The sequence below is a fragment of the Pogona vitticeps genome, chromosome 2 (assembly GCF_051106095.1).
Source record: "Pogona vitticeps strain Pit_001003342236 chromosome 2, PviZW2.1, whole genome shotgun sequence".
In the NCBI taxonomy this organism is placed as follows: domain Eukaryota; kingdom Metazoa; phylum Chordata; class Lepidosauria; order Squamata; family Agamidae; genus Pogona; species Pogona vitticeps.
The window spans coordinates 31,967,394-31,983,713 of record NC_135784.1 but is presented as its reverse complement, the minus strand read 5'-3'; the positions used below and the strand labels follow the sequence as shown (position 1 = coordinate 31,983,713).

Here is a 16,320-nt window from a genome sequence, read left to right as displayed (position 1 = left end):
ATACAAAAGAAAGAAAGAAAAAAGATAGAGAAAAAGAAAAGGAAAATGACTTAATTGACTGGGGTGTAGGCCTGTTTAAACAACCAAGTTTTTAATTGGCTTTTGAACACACCCAGCGAGGGTGCCAGCCGGATTTCAGTGGGGAGTGTGTTCCACAGCCGAGGGGCAATCACCGAGAAGGCCCGGTTTCTTGTTTTCTCCTTCCGGGCCTCCCTCGGCGTCAGACCCCTCGGCCGTCCCTGCTGGCTGTGTCCGGTGAATCGGGTAGATCTGGGTGGGAGAAGACGATATGCCAGATATTGAGGTCCCAAACCGTTTAGGGCTTTATATGTAATCATTAATACTTTGAAGTCGATGCGGAAACGAATAGGTAACCAGTGCAGCGCAGCCAGAGTGGGGGAGATGTGCTGATATTTTCTCACCCCACTAATAAGCCTGGCTGCTGCATTCTGGACCATCTGGAGTTTCTGCGTCAGCCTCAAAGGCAGCCCCACGTAGAGCGCGTTGCAATGATCTAATCTCGAGATTACGAGCACGTGGGCTAGAGTAGTGAGGGCCCCCCGATCAAGATATGGCCGCAGCTGGGCAATCCGTCATAGATGAAAATAGGCAGAACGGACCACGGACGCCACCTGGGTTTCCATGGGTCTTCCAGACAACTAATATTTTCCATCTTAATAAAGTGAGTACTGTATTCATATGTAGATTATGAATACTAAAATATTATAAATATAATATATCCTATATTTGTCCCATTTTAGGGTTTATGTAGAATTTTTCTGTTTTGATTGGGGCAGTGAGCCAAGGAACAATACCTTGCATTAATGTACCGTACTTCCCTCCTTGACAAAATCTGGGAGTGCAGCAAATGAAAAACCTGTATGGTTATTCTTATATTGAATACTGTAGTCCTGTTTTTTAAAAAAATGGGCACTACTGTTTTTCATTACACGTTATATTACAGGTGGCTAATGAAAGTTAAAAAGCAGTGCACATTTTAAAAATGCTAAAGAAAAACACAAATCTAAAGGGTTTATTATTAAAACTTGACAAAGTCTTACTCAGTGAAACATTTTTGCCCAGTGCATGAAAGAGGTAAACAGAAGTGGGAAATACTTGTTTGTGTGTGTATGTGTATATTCTACCATTATATGGAAAACTATCATTCACATTTGGCTCCCACTGTGCAATCCATATATATATATATATTATATATATACAGTGGTGCCTCGCTTAACGATTTTAATTGGTTCCCAAAAAAACATCGCTATGTGAAAACATCGTTAAGCGAAACACCATTTCCCATAGAGATGCATTGAAAACCGGATAATCCGTTCCAATTGGAACGGATTACCATCCTTAAGCGAAAATCCCCATAGGAAAAAACGTTAAGCGAAACCCATTGCAATGCATTGAAGCCTATTTCAATGGGGGAAAAAATTCACAAAAAATTCAGAAAGACTCAGAACAAAGCCAAATTACGTTAATGAAGGTTTTATTAGGTGCACTAACGATTCCAAGCATTTTAAACATTTTTGAAACCTTTTAGAATATTTTAAAAATAGCAAAAACGGGGCTGTAAAAAAAAAAAGTTAAGCGAAACAAGGGGACCTAAAACTGTCATCGTTAAGTGAAGCATGGTCCCGAAATCGTTAAGCGAAAATCGCCCATAGGGAAAATCGTTAAGTGAAGCACAAGATCGTTCCGAAAAAGCCATCGTTAAGTGAATTTTTCGTTGTACGAAGCAATCGTTAAGCGAGGCACCACTGTATAGTCAACTGACAGTGGAGGTGAGCATGAGAACTGCTCCTTTAAGAACAGAGCAAGAGTCCCTGCCAGCCCAACATTTTATTTCCAACTGGGTCCAGGCATGGGTATTTCTGCCTGCCCAGAAACAGGGATTAAGAAGACTACCCTTTTTTGGGGTGGGCTGGGGGGTTTGTTTTGGTGTGAAGCAGCATTCTTCATGTGTACATGAAGCACGTGTGCGTGGAAACAGAGGTGTGCAGTTTGCTCCTGGGTTAATATCTGAGCCTGGATGCCCAGGTTTTGGCAGTGACCAGGAGTGTGTTTGCACAATCAAAACTAGTGCACCGACTGTGCCCATTCCTGGAGAGATATGGTCTGGCCACAGTGACGCAGGCCTTCATTACTTTTAAGTGTTGTCCATAGGCATGGATGGGTGGAAGATCCCACATAAAAACCATGTTGTTCCATGAGGACTAGTGCCTTGGATCCTAGATTTTGCACACTGCAAAGCCTTCCGCCTATGGAACTGATAGCAACCCTGATAGAGCTTTCAAGATAGGTGAGTGATATTTAAGGAGTGTTTTTTACCAGTTGCATTCCCCCAGAGTTTCCACGGCCAGTTGGGGATCTGAGCTCAGTTATTCAGAATTCTAGTCTGGCACGCTACCCACTACAGCACACTGGGAATCTGTTTTGATAACATAGATCCAACTTTTATCCAATTCCTTTGAAAGCTCCAACCAGACTGTTTCTACTTTGGATAAAAGAAAGAGAAAAATCTGTAACCCTGAAACGGGGGAGAAGCTAAACAAGGAGGTCACAGGTCCCTGGTACCCGAGAAGCTAAAACTCCATGCAGTATAGAGGAGGTTTCCCTAGTTCTATTTTTGGGAGACCTAGAATCCACCGGTCAACTAAAGGTTAAACACACTGAGTTTCGATTCCTAGAAGGGAAGGGGGCCTTGGGAGCAGGAGACCTGTCCGTCTGTATAAGAAATACTCCTCCTTCCTGTCCTGCCTTTTTTTTCCTCCGAAGGAAAGCGGGGCTTTGGCTGCTGGAAAAGATGGCTGGGATCTGTTTCTCCCTTTCTGGGATCCGGGGAGCTTCCTTTCCCCCGTTGCAACTGGGAAGGATGGTGAGTCTGTCCCAGCAGGGCTGCCTGAGATGATGGGGGGGGGGCGGGAAGGGGACACGTCTGGGGGAGACCAGAGAGAAGAGGGCAGTGGGGAGGGGACCCCAAACTCCAAGCCCAGCTTAGAGAAGGGAAGCCCCAAAGATCGGGCAGGGGAGGCAGCTGGAAGGGAGGCCCAAAGGTTGTGGTGGCCCAAGCCGTTTGGCTGCCTGAAGGACAACATCCATGGCCTCGTTGACACGTCTTCTGCCCACAAAGAGCTAAATTTGCAAAAACTCCCACCCTTGGCAAGAGAGGGGAGGGCAGTAGGTTTCCTTTGGCAGCTGCAGGGCCGGCAGAGGGGATACATACAGCTCTGTGACCCGAAGAAGTAGAGCCGTGTTGGATTAGACCAAAGGCTGGTCTAGTCTAGCATCCTTTTTCTCACAGAGGCCCTCTAGATTCCTTCAGGAAACTCCCAAGGCAGACTGGTCACCAGCAGCCTTTTCCCTCCCCCTGTTGATCCCAGCAACTGGGATTCAGAGGTTTAGTTTAGGATTTAGAAGGTTATCTTTACAAAACCCTTAAGGAGTCCCCCCCCCCTTTCTTCTTCTTTTCATTTAGGGCCCAGTGACCTTTGAGGAGGTGGCTGTTTACTTCTCCCAGGAGGAGTGGGCAGAGCTGGATCCTAACCAGAGGGCCCTGCACAAGGAAGTCATGAAGGAGAACTGGCAAACTGTGTCCTCTCTGAGTAAGGTGCCCTCTTTCCCCATCAGATGCTGATCTCTGGTGGTTACCAGTGGAATAATAACTAGTAGCAATAATGGCAAGGAGGATGAGTCCATGTTGGAGTGATGTTCCAACTTACCTTAAACACTGTGGGATCCTTATTGCTAGACTGGGCTAGTATAATTATATTTTCTCATTTATAATGCTTTATCTTTAATTGTACATGAGAGGTATAGGATAGAGAAACTTCCTGCCCCCATGTTACAGGGGATAAAAGTGTATGTAAAAATATTATGAGGTAAATTGAGAACACTGAACTGCTTGTCACCCCTCTCCCTTGGTGTCTGGGAAACCCATTGCAAAAGTTGAAGCTTCTCTCGGAATCTAGACAAATTTAAGGCCCAGAGGCTCCAGAGTCAGCAAAATCTACAAAAGTAAAAATTACATGAGAAAAAGTGAACTGAAAAGCATCTGCATGTAAGCATGGATGTGAGTGTAAAAGAATGGGACTGAACCCCAAGCAAAAATTGCTTTTTTGTTCTACTGACATTTTCCTGCACTCTAGTTGGCTTCCGTACCTTCACTCCTAAAATTCAGTTCTGTGTTGGCAGATAGCAAGCTGAAAGAGCATTGTATCACTCTTATTTATTCCTAAAAAGTAAATTATCCTTTCATCCTGCAGCACATGATGTGACTATAATATCTTATCAGGGAATTCTCTGGGCCTGGAGCCACTGAAAGTGTCCACAGTGCTCCATTGCCTTCCAGCTCGGCCAGAGCCTTGTTGCCTCTGCAATTTATCTCTCTTTTTTTGCTCATACCTTAGCCGCTTTTGCCAATAGGAAACAGTTAACTGTGCTGTACAGTAGGACTGTGGAGTATTAGTTCCAGCTGCCCCATGGATGCTGAAAAATGTGAAAGTATCAAATGCTGTAATGTGCATTGCATGGTCTCTGGCTCCTTCAAATGGCCAGTTCTGGTAAATAAACCTGGAAATAGGTATTTCTGGGTTTTAAAAAAAATATTTAGTATTTTCAGACATTAAATACGTGAATCAGTGGATACTGATCCTGCAGATGGGAGTATACTGGGTATGAAACAAACCAAAGATTCCAGCAGTGTTCATTCCATAGGCAGACCACACCACCAGTCAATAATCCAGTTTATAGGCCATATAGTTTGTTTGTTTGTTTGTTTAATTAATTAATTAATTAATTAATTAATTAATACTCCGCCTATCTAGTCATTTCGACCACTCTATAGGCCAATTCAGTCCACATGCCTACAGGCCTTTTGCCCAGCATACACTTACAGTATACCTAAAACTTGAATCTGATTAACTAGCTAAAACTTTATTGAGACCTAGCAAAATGTCAATTTCAACTTTTTAATTTCTTTGAAATTCTTTATTCGTTACAGAGCATTTTTAGAACCACCCACCCTTTTTTTGACTAATTATTGATATTCCTGTGACTTCAGTTTCAATGATTAAGATAACAGTAACTTATTCCCTAAAAAAACTTCAATTGAGTGTCCAAAAAACCACAAATTTTTGAAACAACTGCTGATTAAGGTAAGCCCTTTTTCTGGATGCTCCAAACTCCATAACTCAAAACCTCACTCAATTGCTAAATGTGAGTCAGTTGTGTGATGCTGTATTAATAGGATGTCAAACTGTATTGACAGAAATATCATGCCCAGCTCTTAGGAAAGTAGCACTATTTTCCACTGTGGTTAGAGTTTTCCTGGAATGCTGTATCTATTCTCGATATTGCCACTTAAGGATGAGAATCTGGGACAAGTTCCGAAAAGGCAACTAGTAAAGAGTCGGGGGGGGGGGGGACCAAGCCCTATGAAGGATGGGTAAGGGACCAGATTATGTTTATCCTGGAGAGAAAAAGATTGAGAGAGGATGTGAGGGGTCTCTGTAAATATTTGAGTGGCCACACTGAAGGTGGAGGAAGCTGTTTTCCTGCAGCTCCAGAGACAGAATTCCAAGCAGTGGTTTCAAATGACAAATTTGAAAACTCCAGACCCTCATTGCTCTCTACTTTCCCCAACGTAGCTTCTAGTTCCAAAACTGGAGTACTTCTCTCCATTGGAGAATTCGAAACATGGGGAGGATTGGGAAGTAAGCCTAAATCTCTGCTGCCAGATTGAGGAACTCATCAGCAAAGCCAGCTAAAAAAAACAGAGTTCAAAAGCTGTCCTAGTGGCTAACTAAAGAAAGTTCTTCACTTGCTTGTGTGTGTGTTTAGTCGTTTAGTCATGTCCGACTCTTCGTGACCCCATGGACCAGAGCACGCCAGGCCCTCCTGTCTTCTACTGCCTCCCGGAGTTGTGTCAGGTTCATGTTGGTTGCTTCGCAGACACTGTCCAGCCATCTCATCCTCGGTCGTCCCCTTCTCCTCTTGCCATCACACTTTCCCAACATCAGGGTCTTTTCCAGGGAGTCTTTTCTTCTCATTAGATGGCCAAAGTACTGGAGCCTCAGCTTCAGGATCTGTCCTTCCAGTGAGCACTCAGGGTTGATTTCCTTTAGAACTGATAGGTTTGTTCTCCTTGCAGTCCAGGGGATTCTCAAGAGCCTCCTCCAGCACCACAATTCAAAGGCATCAATTCTTCGGCGGTCTGCTTTCTTTATGGTCCAGCTCTCACTTCCATACATCACGACAGGAAAAACCATAGCTTTGACTATTCGGACTTTTGTTGGCAAGGTGATGTCTCTGCTTTTCAAGATGCTGTCCAGATTTGTCATCGCTTTCCTCCCAAGAAGAAGGCGCCTTTTAATTTCAGGGCTGCTGTCTCCATCTGCAGTGATCATGGAGCCCAGGAAGATAAAATTTGACACTGCCTCCATATCTTCCCCTTCTATTTCCCAGGAGGTGATGGGACCAGTGGCCATGATCTTAGTTTTTTTGATGTTGAGTTTCAGACCGTTTTTTGCACTCTCCTCTTTCACTCTCATTACAAGGTTCTTTAATTCCTCCTCACTTTCTGCCATCAGAGTGGTATCATCTGCATATCGGAGGTTGTTGATATTTCTTCCGGCAATCTTAATTCCGGCTTGGGTTTCTTCCAGTCCAGCCTTCCGCATGATGTATTCTGCATATAAGTTAAATAAGCTGGGGGACAATATACAGCCTTGCCGTACTCCTTTCCCAATTTTGAACCACTCCGTTGTTCCATGACCAGTTCTAACTGTTGCTTCCTGTCCCACATATAGGTTTCTCAGGAGACAGATAAAGTGGTCAGGCACTCCCATTTCTTTAAGAACTTGCCATAGTTTGCTGTGATCCACACAGTCAAAGGCTTTCGCATAGTCAATGAAGCAGAAGTAGATATTTTTCTGGAACTCTCTGGCTTTCTCCATAATCCAGCGCAAGTTAGCAATTTGGTCTCGAGTTCCTCTGCCTCTTCGGAATCCAGCTTGTACTTCTGGGAGTTCTCGGTCCACATACTGCTGAAGCCTACCTTGTAGGATTTTGAGCATAACCTTGCTAGCGTGCGAAATGAGTGCAATTGTACGGTAGTTGGAGCATTCTTTGGCACTGCCTTTCTTTGGGATTGGGATGTAGACTGATCTTTTCCAATCCTCTGGCCACTGTTGAGTTTTCCAAACTTGCTGGCATATTGAATGTAGCACCTTAACAGCATCATCTTTCAAGATTTTAAATAGTTCAACTGGAATGCCATCACCTCCACTGGCCTTGTTGTTAGCCAGGCTTTCTAAGGCCCACTTGACTTCGCTCTCCAGGATGTCTGGCTCAAGGTCAGCAACTACATTGTCTGGGTTGTCCGGGATATCCAAATCTTTCTGATATAATTCCTCTGTGTATTCTTGCCACCTCTTCTTGACGTCTTCTGCTTCTGTTAGGTCCCTCCCATTTTTGTCTTTTATCATGTTCATCTTTGCGCAAAATGTTCCTCTAATATGTCCAATTTTCCTGAACAGATCTCTGGTTTTTCCTTTTCTGTTATCTTCCTCTATTTCTTTGCATTGTTCATTTAAGAAGGCCCTCTTGTCTCTCCTTGCTATTCTTTGGAAGTCTGAATTCAAGTTTCTGTAACTTTCCCTATCTCCCTTGCATTTTGCTTCTCCTCTCTGCTATTTCTAAGGCCTCGTTGGACAGCCACTTTGCTTTCTTGCATTTCCTTTTCTTTGGGATGGTTTTCGTTGCTGCCTCCTGGACAATGTTACGAGCCTCTATCCAAAGTTCTTCAGGCACTCTGTCCACCAAATCTAGTTCCTTAAATCTGTTCTTTACTTCCACTGTGTATTCATAAGGGATTTGGTTTAGATTATACCTGAGTGGCCCAGTGGTTTTTCCTAATCTCTTCAGTCTAAGCTTGAATTTTGCTATGAGAAGCTGATGATCAGAACCGCAGTCAGCTCCAGGTCTTGTTTTTGCTGACTGTATAGAGCTTCTCCATCTTTGGCTGCAGAGAATATAATCAATCTGATTTCGATATTGCCCATCTGGTGATTTCCATGTATAGAGTCGCCTCTTGTGTTGTTGGAAAAGAGTGTTTGTGATGACCAGCTTATTCTCTTGACAAAACTCTATTAGCCTTTGTCCTGCTTCATTCTGAACTCCAAGGCCAAACTTCCCTGTTGTTCCTTTTATCTCTTGGCTCCCTACTTTAGCATTCCAGTCCCCTAGAATGAGAAGAACATCTTTCTTTGGTGTCAGTTCTAGAAGGTGTTGTAAATCTTCATAGAATTGTTCAATTTCAGTCTCCTCAGCAATGCTGGTTGGTGCATAAACTTGGATTATTGTGATGTTGAATGGTCTGCCTTGGATTCGTATTGACATCATTCTATCATTTTTGAGATTGTATCCCATTACAGCTTTTCCCACTCTTTTGTTGACTATGAGGGCTACTCCATTCCTTCTACGGGATTCTTGTCCACAATAGTAGATATGATAATCATCTGAGCTGAATTCGCCCATTCCTGTCCATTTTAGTTCACTAATGCCCAGGATGTCGATGTTTATTCTTGCCATCTCCTGTTTGACCACCTCCAGCTTCCCAATGTTCATAGATCTTACATTCCAGGTTCCTATGCAGTATTTTTCTTTGCAGCATTGGATTTTCCTTTCACTTCCAGGCACGTCCACAGCTGAGCGTCCTTTCGGCTTTGGCCCAACCACTTCATTAGCTCTGGAGCTACTTGTACTTGTCCTCCGCTCTTCCTCAGTAGCATGTTGGACGCCTTCCGACCTGAGGGGCCCATCTTCCAGCGTCATATCTTTTAGCCTTTTGTTTCTGATCATGGGGCGTTCTTGGCAAAGATACTGGAGTGGCTTGCCATTTCCTACTCCAGGTGGATTGCGTTTAGTCAGAACTCTCCACTATGTCCTGTCCGTCTTGGGTGTCCCTGCACGGCATAGCCCATAGTTTCTCTGAGTTACTCAAGCCCCTTCGCCACGACAAGGCAGCAATCCATGAAGAAGCTTAGCCATCAAAATACTGCAAACAGTTGAGAAGTAATGAGTTCATTTTTTGTGGTGTCCATGTATGCACACAAAATGGGGGTGTGTGCCTGCACGAAACCGCTTCAAAAAGTTCCAGAGCCTCAAAAACAGAAGTGTTTCTGGCCCCTTCAGCGCAAGCTCAACCTTGCTCTCCTTTTTTGTCCGCCGTTGCAACAGCATGCAAAGGACTGCTCCGGAGCCTTGCTTCACTTAACTTCATTCCTTTACGGTAAGTCCTCTGCCTTCTTTTTCTTTTCTCCTGGTGTGTTAGTTTAGAAAGAGTTTTACCTTTGCCTCCCCTTCCCCACAGCTTTGCCGTCTCCCTTATCTAACAATTTATGGCCTCCTGCCCTAATGAAAAAGTGTGCCACATGTGGCAGAAAGATCCCTCAGTCTGATGGGCATGATGCTTGCTTATTTTGGCTAGGAGAAGCCCATTTAGTTCAATCCTGTATAATCTGTAAGAGTTTTAATGCCTTTATTTTATTTTATTTTATTTTATTTTATTTTATTTTATTTTATTTTATTTGTCTGTCTGTCTGTCTGTCTGTCTATCTATTTATTTATTATTAGATTTTTATCCCACACCTTCTAGACAAAGTCTACTCAGGGTAGCTTACATAAAATCATTCATAAAACAATTCATGCTCAAGAAGTGTCAGTCTCAGCTTCAATCTTTCCTTTGGAAACAATCCCTTCAAGCTATGGCTCCCCCTCCTGGGATGATTTTGACCACACAGATGGATTAATCAGTCCTGCCAGGGACGGCCCTGGATGTAGAGTCTATCTTCCTCCAAACCACTGTTGAAATTGACAAAGAAATTGGGATATGGCAGCCATAAACGTACACCAGCCCCGATATTTAGGTATCAATGAAGAAGACATGGCAACCTGTAGATGGGCATGGCGGTTTCGGATCTGCAGTTATTGATCCAAGAGTCTACCTCTGCTCTCAGTACTGATGCCTAATATATGGTCTCCGTCTCAGAGGGTGACTGCTTGAGCCCCTCTGTGCAGAATGTTGCCGCCTCGCTGAAAGCGCCATTGCCTTGGAACCCAGTGCAAGAGCAATCCTTGCTTACACTGTACCAACGATGGACAACAGTTGAACTCAAGATCCTTTTCCTTTACTCGATGTTCTCCACAACCAGGACACCATGATAGCGAGAACAGGAGGTGCAGATCACATTTGTTCTCACAATCCCCAGTGCGTCATTGTCAACTGCACAATATCAAGGTCTTCGTCAATGAGCTCTCAATAGCATGAGGATGCTTACTATGTACCCTTCTGCTCTCCCTGCTTCACATATGGAGACATGGGCAAGCCTTCCCAGTCATACAGAAACCATAGTTGATCTCAAGAACACAGCAGATCTTGATCAGGCACATACACTCATCTTCGATTTCTGGAAACTTACGGTGCCAGCCCTTGGGGCCAATCTGGCCGAAGCTGCAAGCGACATCCTGACTCCCATTCTCGTCGGGGCCTTCAAAATCGATCTCATTCTTTGCACCACTCTGCTGCTCTGTGTCTCCCACACACAGGACCAGCACTACCAATGAAGCTCTCCCCAAGCTTCCACCCAAGCCTTAGCTCTCTGACCCACCTCACCTGAGGTACTTCTGCCTCCTCCTAATCCAGACTTCTTACTTACCTTTTGATTCCCACCTGACTCACAATAGCTGCTTGCAACTCCTTCAGTTCCTGCAAGAGAAAGACAACTGGACAACTGTTCTGCTGATTCCAACAAGGAGGAAGGAGAAGACTGTTCTCGTCCCAGAATCTTCACGTGTTTCTGATGTCCAAGATGCCGTCCCTCTCTCCCCCTTGGACGATCTCTCTTCACATAGTGACCTGATAGAGAGAATGGCAAAGTCGCCTAGAGTGGTCTTTTAGACCAGATGGGTGGGGTATAAATCAAATAAATAAATAAATAAAATAAATTGTAGCTACCAGTTTTCAAACCAGCACCACCAGCCAAGGATGCAGGTTTGGGCCACATCCACAAGAAGAGAAATATCCCCATTGAAATGGTGATGCTTGCAACTCTGATGGGTCTTATCAGCCAGTCCTGGCAAAAACCTTCCTTGATCCCACTGACATCCTGTAGGATTGAGAACTTCTACAGGGTCCAACAGGACAAAGCTAATTTCCTGTTTAAACATCCCACACTGAACTGTCATTGTCCAAACAGCTCAAATGAGATCCAAGGGTTCTGCCTGTGATACCCCAAATAATAAAGGAAGTTGCAAACTAGACTTGATGGCTTGCAAGATTTATTCTTCAGCGACACTTCACATGTGCACAGTCAATTATCAAGCCATGATGAGGTACGTACCATCAATTCATCTGGGAGAGATTTCAGACCATGATTGGAAAACAGTTTCTAGCCATCTCCTTTCAGCAGGAGGCTTACGGTCTGGCTGGGCAACAAATCCACTCCACCTGGCACATGGCTGATTGTGTAGCTAAGAGCATGGCAGTGAGCATCACTCTGTGCAGACACACAAGACTTTGCTCTGCAGGCCTCCCAGATGACTCCCAAGTCCCACATTGAAGATCCCCCCATTTGATGGAGAGGGCTTCTTCAATGACAAAACTGATGACTTCATGCAAGACTTTCACAAGAAGACGACCGAGGCAAAGAAAATGGGCATAAACATGTACCACCAAACAATTTCTCACTTCTGTCCTCACTGTGACTTATAGCTCATTAGTCGCCCATTTTGTTTGCATACATGGACATCACGAAAAAGAAGGCTTGGTTACTTATGTAACTATGGTTCTTTGAGTGATGATCCATATATCCACACATTCCTGTTCACCTCCCCTATTGTTCTGCCCTTCTCCTTTTCTTGTGGCGCACAACAGGGGCTGAGGAGAGCGGGGCCATGTTTGTGCAGTGTAGACTAGAGGCACTTTTGTTTTTGAGGCTCTGGAACTTTCCAAAGGAGTGTCACACAGGCACACATGCCCCTTTTCTGTGGATACATGGATCACCAAAGAACCATAGTTACATAAGTAATAATAGTACAGTTCTTGCTATCTTTTTTTTTTTTGGCTGCTACATCACATTGTTGACTAACCTTTAATGTTTAGTCCAGTGAGAGATCCAGAGATTGGAACATACAGAAAAAAAGGCTTAACATGCTTCCTTTCTCACCAGCAAGCTCAAAAGTCCAGTAAGGAGAGAATAGAGATTTAGGAAATCAGTCAGAAAATGTAATGGCAGAGGTTGCTAGATTTTATGTGTTAGATTAACCTCTCCCTACCTGTCATTTTCTAGACATGCTGGACTACAAATCAGACAATTCCTAACCAGCAAACAGAAAATTGGGTTTTTTGGAAGTATGAAAAGTGTCAGGGAGGAAATGGACGCAAAAGTATGTTTTTCTTCAATACATATGTAGATGTGATGGCAAAATTAAAGGGCAGAGGAGGGGAAAAGAGCAAATTGCTTAGGCACTTAAAAGTTTAACAGATTTCTTTCCATGTGAGCTTTTATGCATCAAAATTAACTTCTTCAGAAAATGTTTTTTCTTTAGATTTATTTTTCTCTTTGTTCACTCTTTTTACATTTATCTTTCTTCCCAGAAAATTACTGTGGAAAGTCTTTTGCGTACAAATTAGAACTTGCTGCACACCAGGGAACCTATACAGAAGAAGAAAGTTATATGCAAGAGAAGATCTGTGAATCTGTCATGTGTAGAAAACATTTTGCCATGCAGATGCCTTATAAAAAGGTCCGTGCTGGGAAAAAGTGCTTTCAAAGTGAAGTGTCTAGGAAACATTTAAGTCACAATTTGCAATATCTTAGCTACCAAAGACTCCACACAAGAGGGAAACCACACAAATGCCAGGAGTGTGGGAAATGCTTTGCCCACAGGTCAAGCATTGTGAATCATAAGAGAGTCCACTCAGGGGAGAAAATGTACAAATGCCAGGAGTGTGGGAAATGTTTTGTTTTGAAATCAAAACCTCTGGTTATTACAGGGGTCCACACAGGAGAGAAACCTTTTAAATGCCCAAAGTGTGGGAAATGTTTTGCTTTGAATTCAGTGCTTGGGAGACATAAGAGAGCCCACAGAGAAGAGAAACCGTACAAATGCAAGGAGTGTGGGAAATGCTTTGCCAAGAAATCACAGCTTGTAAGTCATAAGAAAGTCCACACATCGGAGAAACCATATAAATGCCAGGAGTGTGGGAAATGTTTTGCCTGGAATTCAAATCTTGTGAGACATAGCAAAGTCCACACAGGAGAGAAACCATACAAATGCCAGGAGTGTGGGAAATGCTTTACCCAAAGGTCACAGCTTGTGAGTCATAAGAGAGTCCACACAAGAGAGAAACTGTGCAAATGCCAGGAGTGTGGGAAATGCTTTACCCAGAAGTCACAGCTAGAAAAGCACAAGAGAGTCCACACAGGAAAGAAACCATACAAATGCCAGGAGTGTGGGAAATGTTTTGCTTTGAATTCAATGCTTTTGAGACATAAGAGAGTCCACACAGGAGAGAAACCGTACAAATGCCAAGAGTGTGGGAAGTGTTTTGCTCACAGTTCACAACTTGTGAGTCACAAGAGAACCCACACAGGAGAGAAACCGTACAAATGCCAGGAATGTAGAAAATGCTTTGCCCAGAGGTCACAGCTTGTGAGTCACAAGAGAGTCCACACAGGAGAGAAACCATACAGATGCCAAGAGTGTGGGAAATGTTTTCCTTGGAACTCAAGCCTTGTGAGCCATAGCAGAGTCCACACAGAAAAGAAACTGTACGTATGCCAGGAGTGTGGGAAGTGTTTTGCTCACAATTCACAGCTTGTGAGTCACAAGACAATCCACACAGGAGAGAAACTATGCATATGCCAGGAGAGTGGGAAATGCTTTGCTTTGAATTCAATGCTTGTGAAACATATGAGTGTACATACAGGAAATTGTACAAATGCCTGGAGTGTTGAAAATGTTTTGCACCGAACTCGCAGCTTGTGAGCCATAAGAGAATCCACACAAGAAAAACTATAAATGCCAGGAGAACAGGAAATATTTTGCTCAGAATGTATACTTTTCTAGGCCATCAGAGAATCCACACAGGAGAGAAACTTTTCTATTTGTGTCATTGGAGACAAATTTGGCAGAATAGCATTTAGCTTACAAAATCAATAAATTTCAAAGAAAAATAAAGATGTTTTATAGATGCCATATATGACTCCAACAAAACTTTCTAAAATGTATGAAAATGTTTCTAACAAGTGGTGGAAATAACACAGGAAGGTACTTTCTATCATGTTTGGTGGACATGTAGGGAAGCAATAAAATTACTGGAGATTAGTGCATGAAACTCTGAAAAAAAATGCATCCTGTACAATCCCATTTAAACCAGAATTGTTTTTATTGACTATTATGCCTGAAAGTCTAAGTACTGTAAAGAAATGATATATTTGATAATACATGTTGTCATGACCCAGCTTCCTGTGAGGGAGAACTTGGTCAGACCGACAGAGAGTAATTGGAAGTCTGAGTACCCCTATGCAGCTGGGTAGAATCCTGGTGACCTCAGCCAGTGCGTACAACAAACTCCTTCTTACAAGTCTGCCCTAAAAAGATATTTGCTGACCCTTAACAAAGTTCAGCAGGAAATTACACATGAGCTTTGTAGTCCCTAAGATCTACCTGACTCAATTATGTACCACTCAGTAGCTTAATGTGGCCTTGCTTCTCCCTCTGTGAATAGCTAAGACAGGCTTCACTGTTCAAGAGACCAAAAGATTTTATAATTGATCTTTTTATTGAAAAAATGTAGATTTATAGAATACAGTCAGTTCGATGCAAAAGCATAGCAATAAAGCATTTTCAAGACTTGTTACAATTACAATTAAGGCAACTAATTCCCTTTTAATTGCAAAAGCTCTAAAAATCTCTAAAAGCTTCCTTAGGGTAGGCAAAAGGATGAAAGAGCCCCCCTTCTCCTCTTACTTAACTCTCTAGATCAGGGGTGTCCAACCTTTCACTTTCCCTGGGCCACATTAGAAGATGAAAATTTGGTTTGGGCCACATGGGGGGGCAGCCCTAGCTGTCCTCCACAGCCCCGCTCCAAGCGCGCTTACCGGCAGCTGTGATCTCAGACAGCAGAGGCTGCCAGCTTCGACTCCGGCAGCTTTATGGGGCCGGGAGGGGGTCCACCTATTGACAGGGACGGCACAATGCAGTCGCGCAGCCCCCCTGTCCCCTCCGCTTCCCTCCCACTCCTTCCTTCCCTCTACTGTTGTGACATGCCCCGGGCACATTCCGGCCACAAGCGCCGGCAGTGTAACTTGAAACTTTGGAATTACTTTACAAATAAAAAATTGCACTGGGCCGCATTACGAGCTGACCTGGGCCGCATGCGGCCCTTGGGCCGCAGGTTGGACAAGCCTGCTCTAGATCTTCCCCAGTCCTCTCCCTGCATGGGGCAGCAGGCAAAAAGGCCTAGAAAAATTTGTGGTTCCATCAAAGGGTAAAAAAGGAACAAGATGGAACACGGGACATGGCAAAAGTTCCTTTTTCTATCTTATTTGGCTCCTCCTGTTTTCTTCATCTCCCGCGCTGTTATCCAATCACGGCAGAGAAACAGGTGTTGTTTTCCTCCGTCTATTGTCTTCTCTGCCATAACAAGTGTCTGGTCTTCTTGTATTGGCTTGCACTGGCCTAAAGGAAAAACATTCCCACAGCCCTCTGGAATAACACTTCCATCATAGAAAATCATTCTTACATAGAACTAATATGGAATCCATTTTACATTGTTCACAACTACATATCCCATCTTCATTACATGGTTTAATCCACATATTCTCATCCATGACACATGTAATTACTGCAGCTAGGATACTATATGGGAAATATTGGAAGAAAGCAGACATACTGTCCCTAGAAGAGCTGACAGAAAAGGTACTGGAAGTCGTGGAGATAGATGTACTAACAGAAGCACTAAATGAAAGGTCATCTCAAAAATGACTCAAAAATTGAGAACAATTTTACAGCTGGACTCAAAATGTGGCTTGGAAAGCATAGGTAAAAGAAGAATGTGAAGGTCCAAGTAGGGAATGAAGAGATTAATAACCATAGCAATTCTGGTAAAACCTGTTAAGCTCTTCTTTTTTTATCTTCTTCTTTTAGTATAACTGTATAAGTCGATGTAAATGTACTCTCTCACTCTCTGAAATTTTACCTTTCCCCTACCCAGAACTATTCCCCCAGCCCTAAATCCCCATACCC

At 43.4% G+C, this 16,320-nt stretch overlaps 1 protein-coding gene across 1 annotated transcript; it reads left to right on the top strand.

Annotated features, from left to right (window-relative positions):
• Positions 1–2,747: 2,747 nt before the first annotated feature.
• Positions 2,748–14,268, top strand: LOC110069961 (uncharacterized). Its single transcript, XM_020777536.3, has 3 exons — positions 2,748–2,884; positions 3,485–3,611; positions 12,665–14,268. Exons 1-3 carry the CDS (start codon positions 2,813–2,815, stop codon positions 14,056–14,058), a joined length of 1,593 nt encoding a protein of 530 aa, XP_020633195.3. The 5' UTR covers positions 2,748–2,812; the 3' UTR covers positions 14,059–14,268.
• The last annotated feature ends 2,052 nt before the right edge of the window (positions 14,269–16,320 follow it).

Coding starts and splice junctions, on each gene's coding strand:
- LOC110069961 (XM_020777536.3), top strand. CDS start 2,813: ATGGCTGGGATCTGTTTCTCCCTTTCTGGGATCCGGGGAGCTTCCTTT. Junction 2,885..3,484: donor CGTTGCAACTGGGAAGGATG/GTGAGTCTGTCC, acceptor CTTTTCATTTAG/GGCCCAGTGACCTTTGAGGA. Junction 3,612..12,664: donor GCAAACTGTGTCCTCTCTGA/GTAAGGTGCCCT, acceptor CTTTCTTCCCAG/AAAATTACTGTGGAAAGTCT.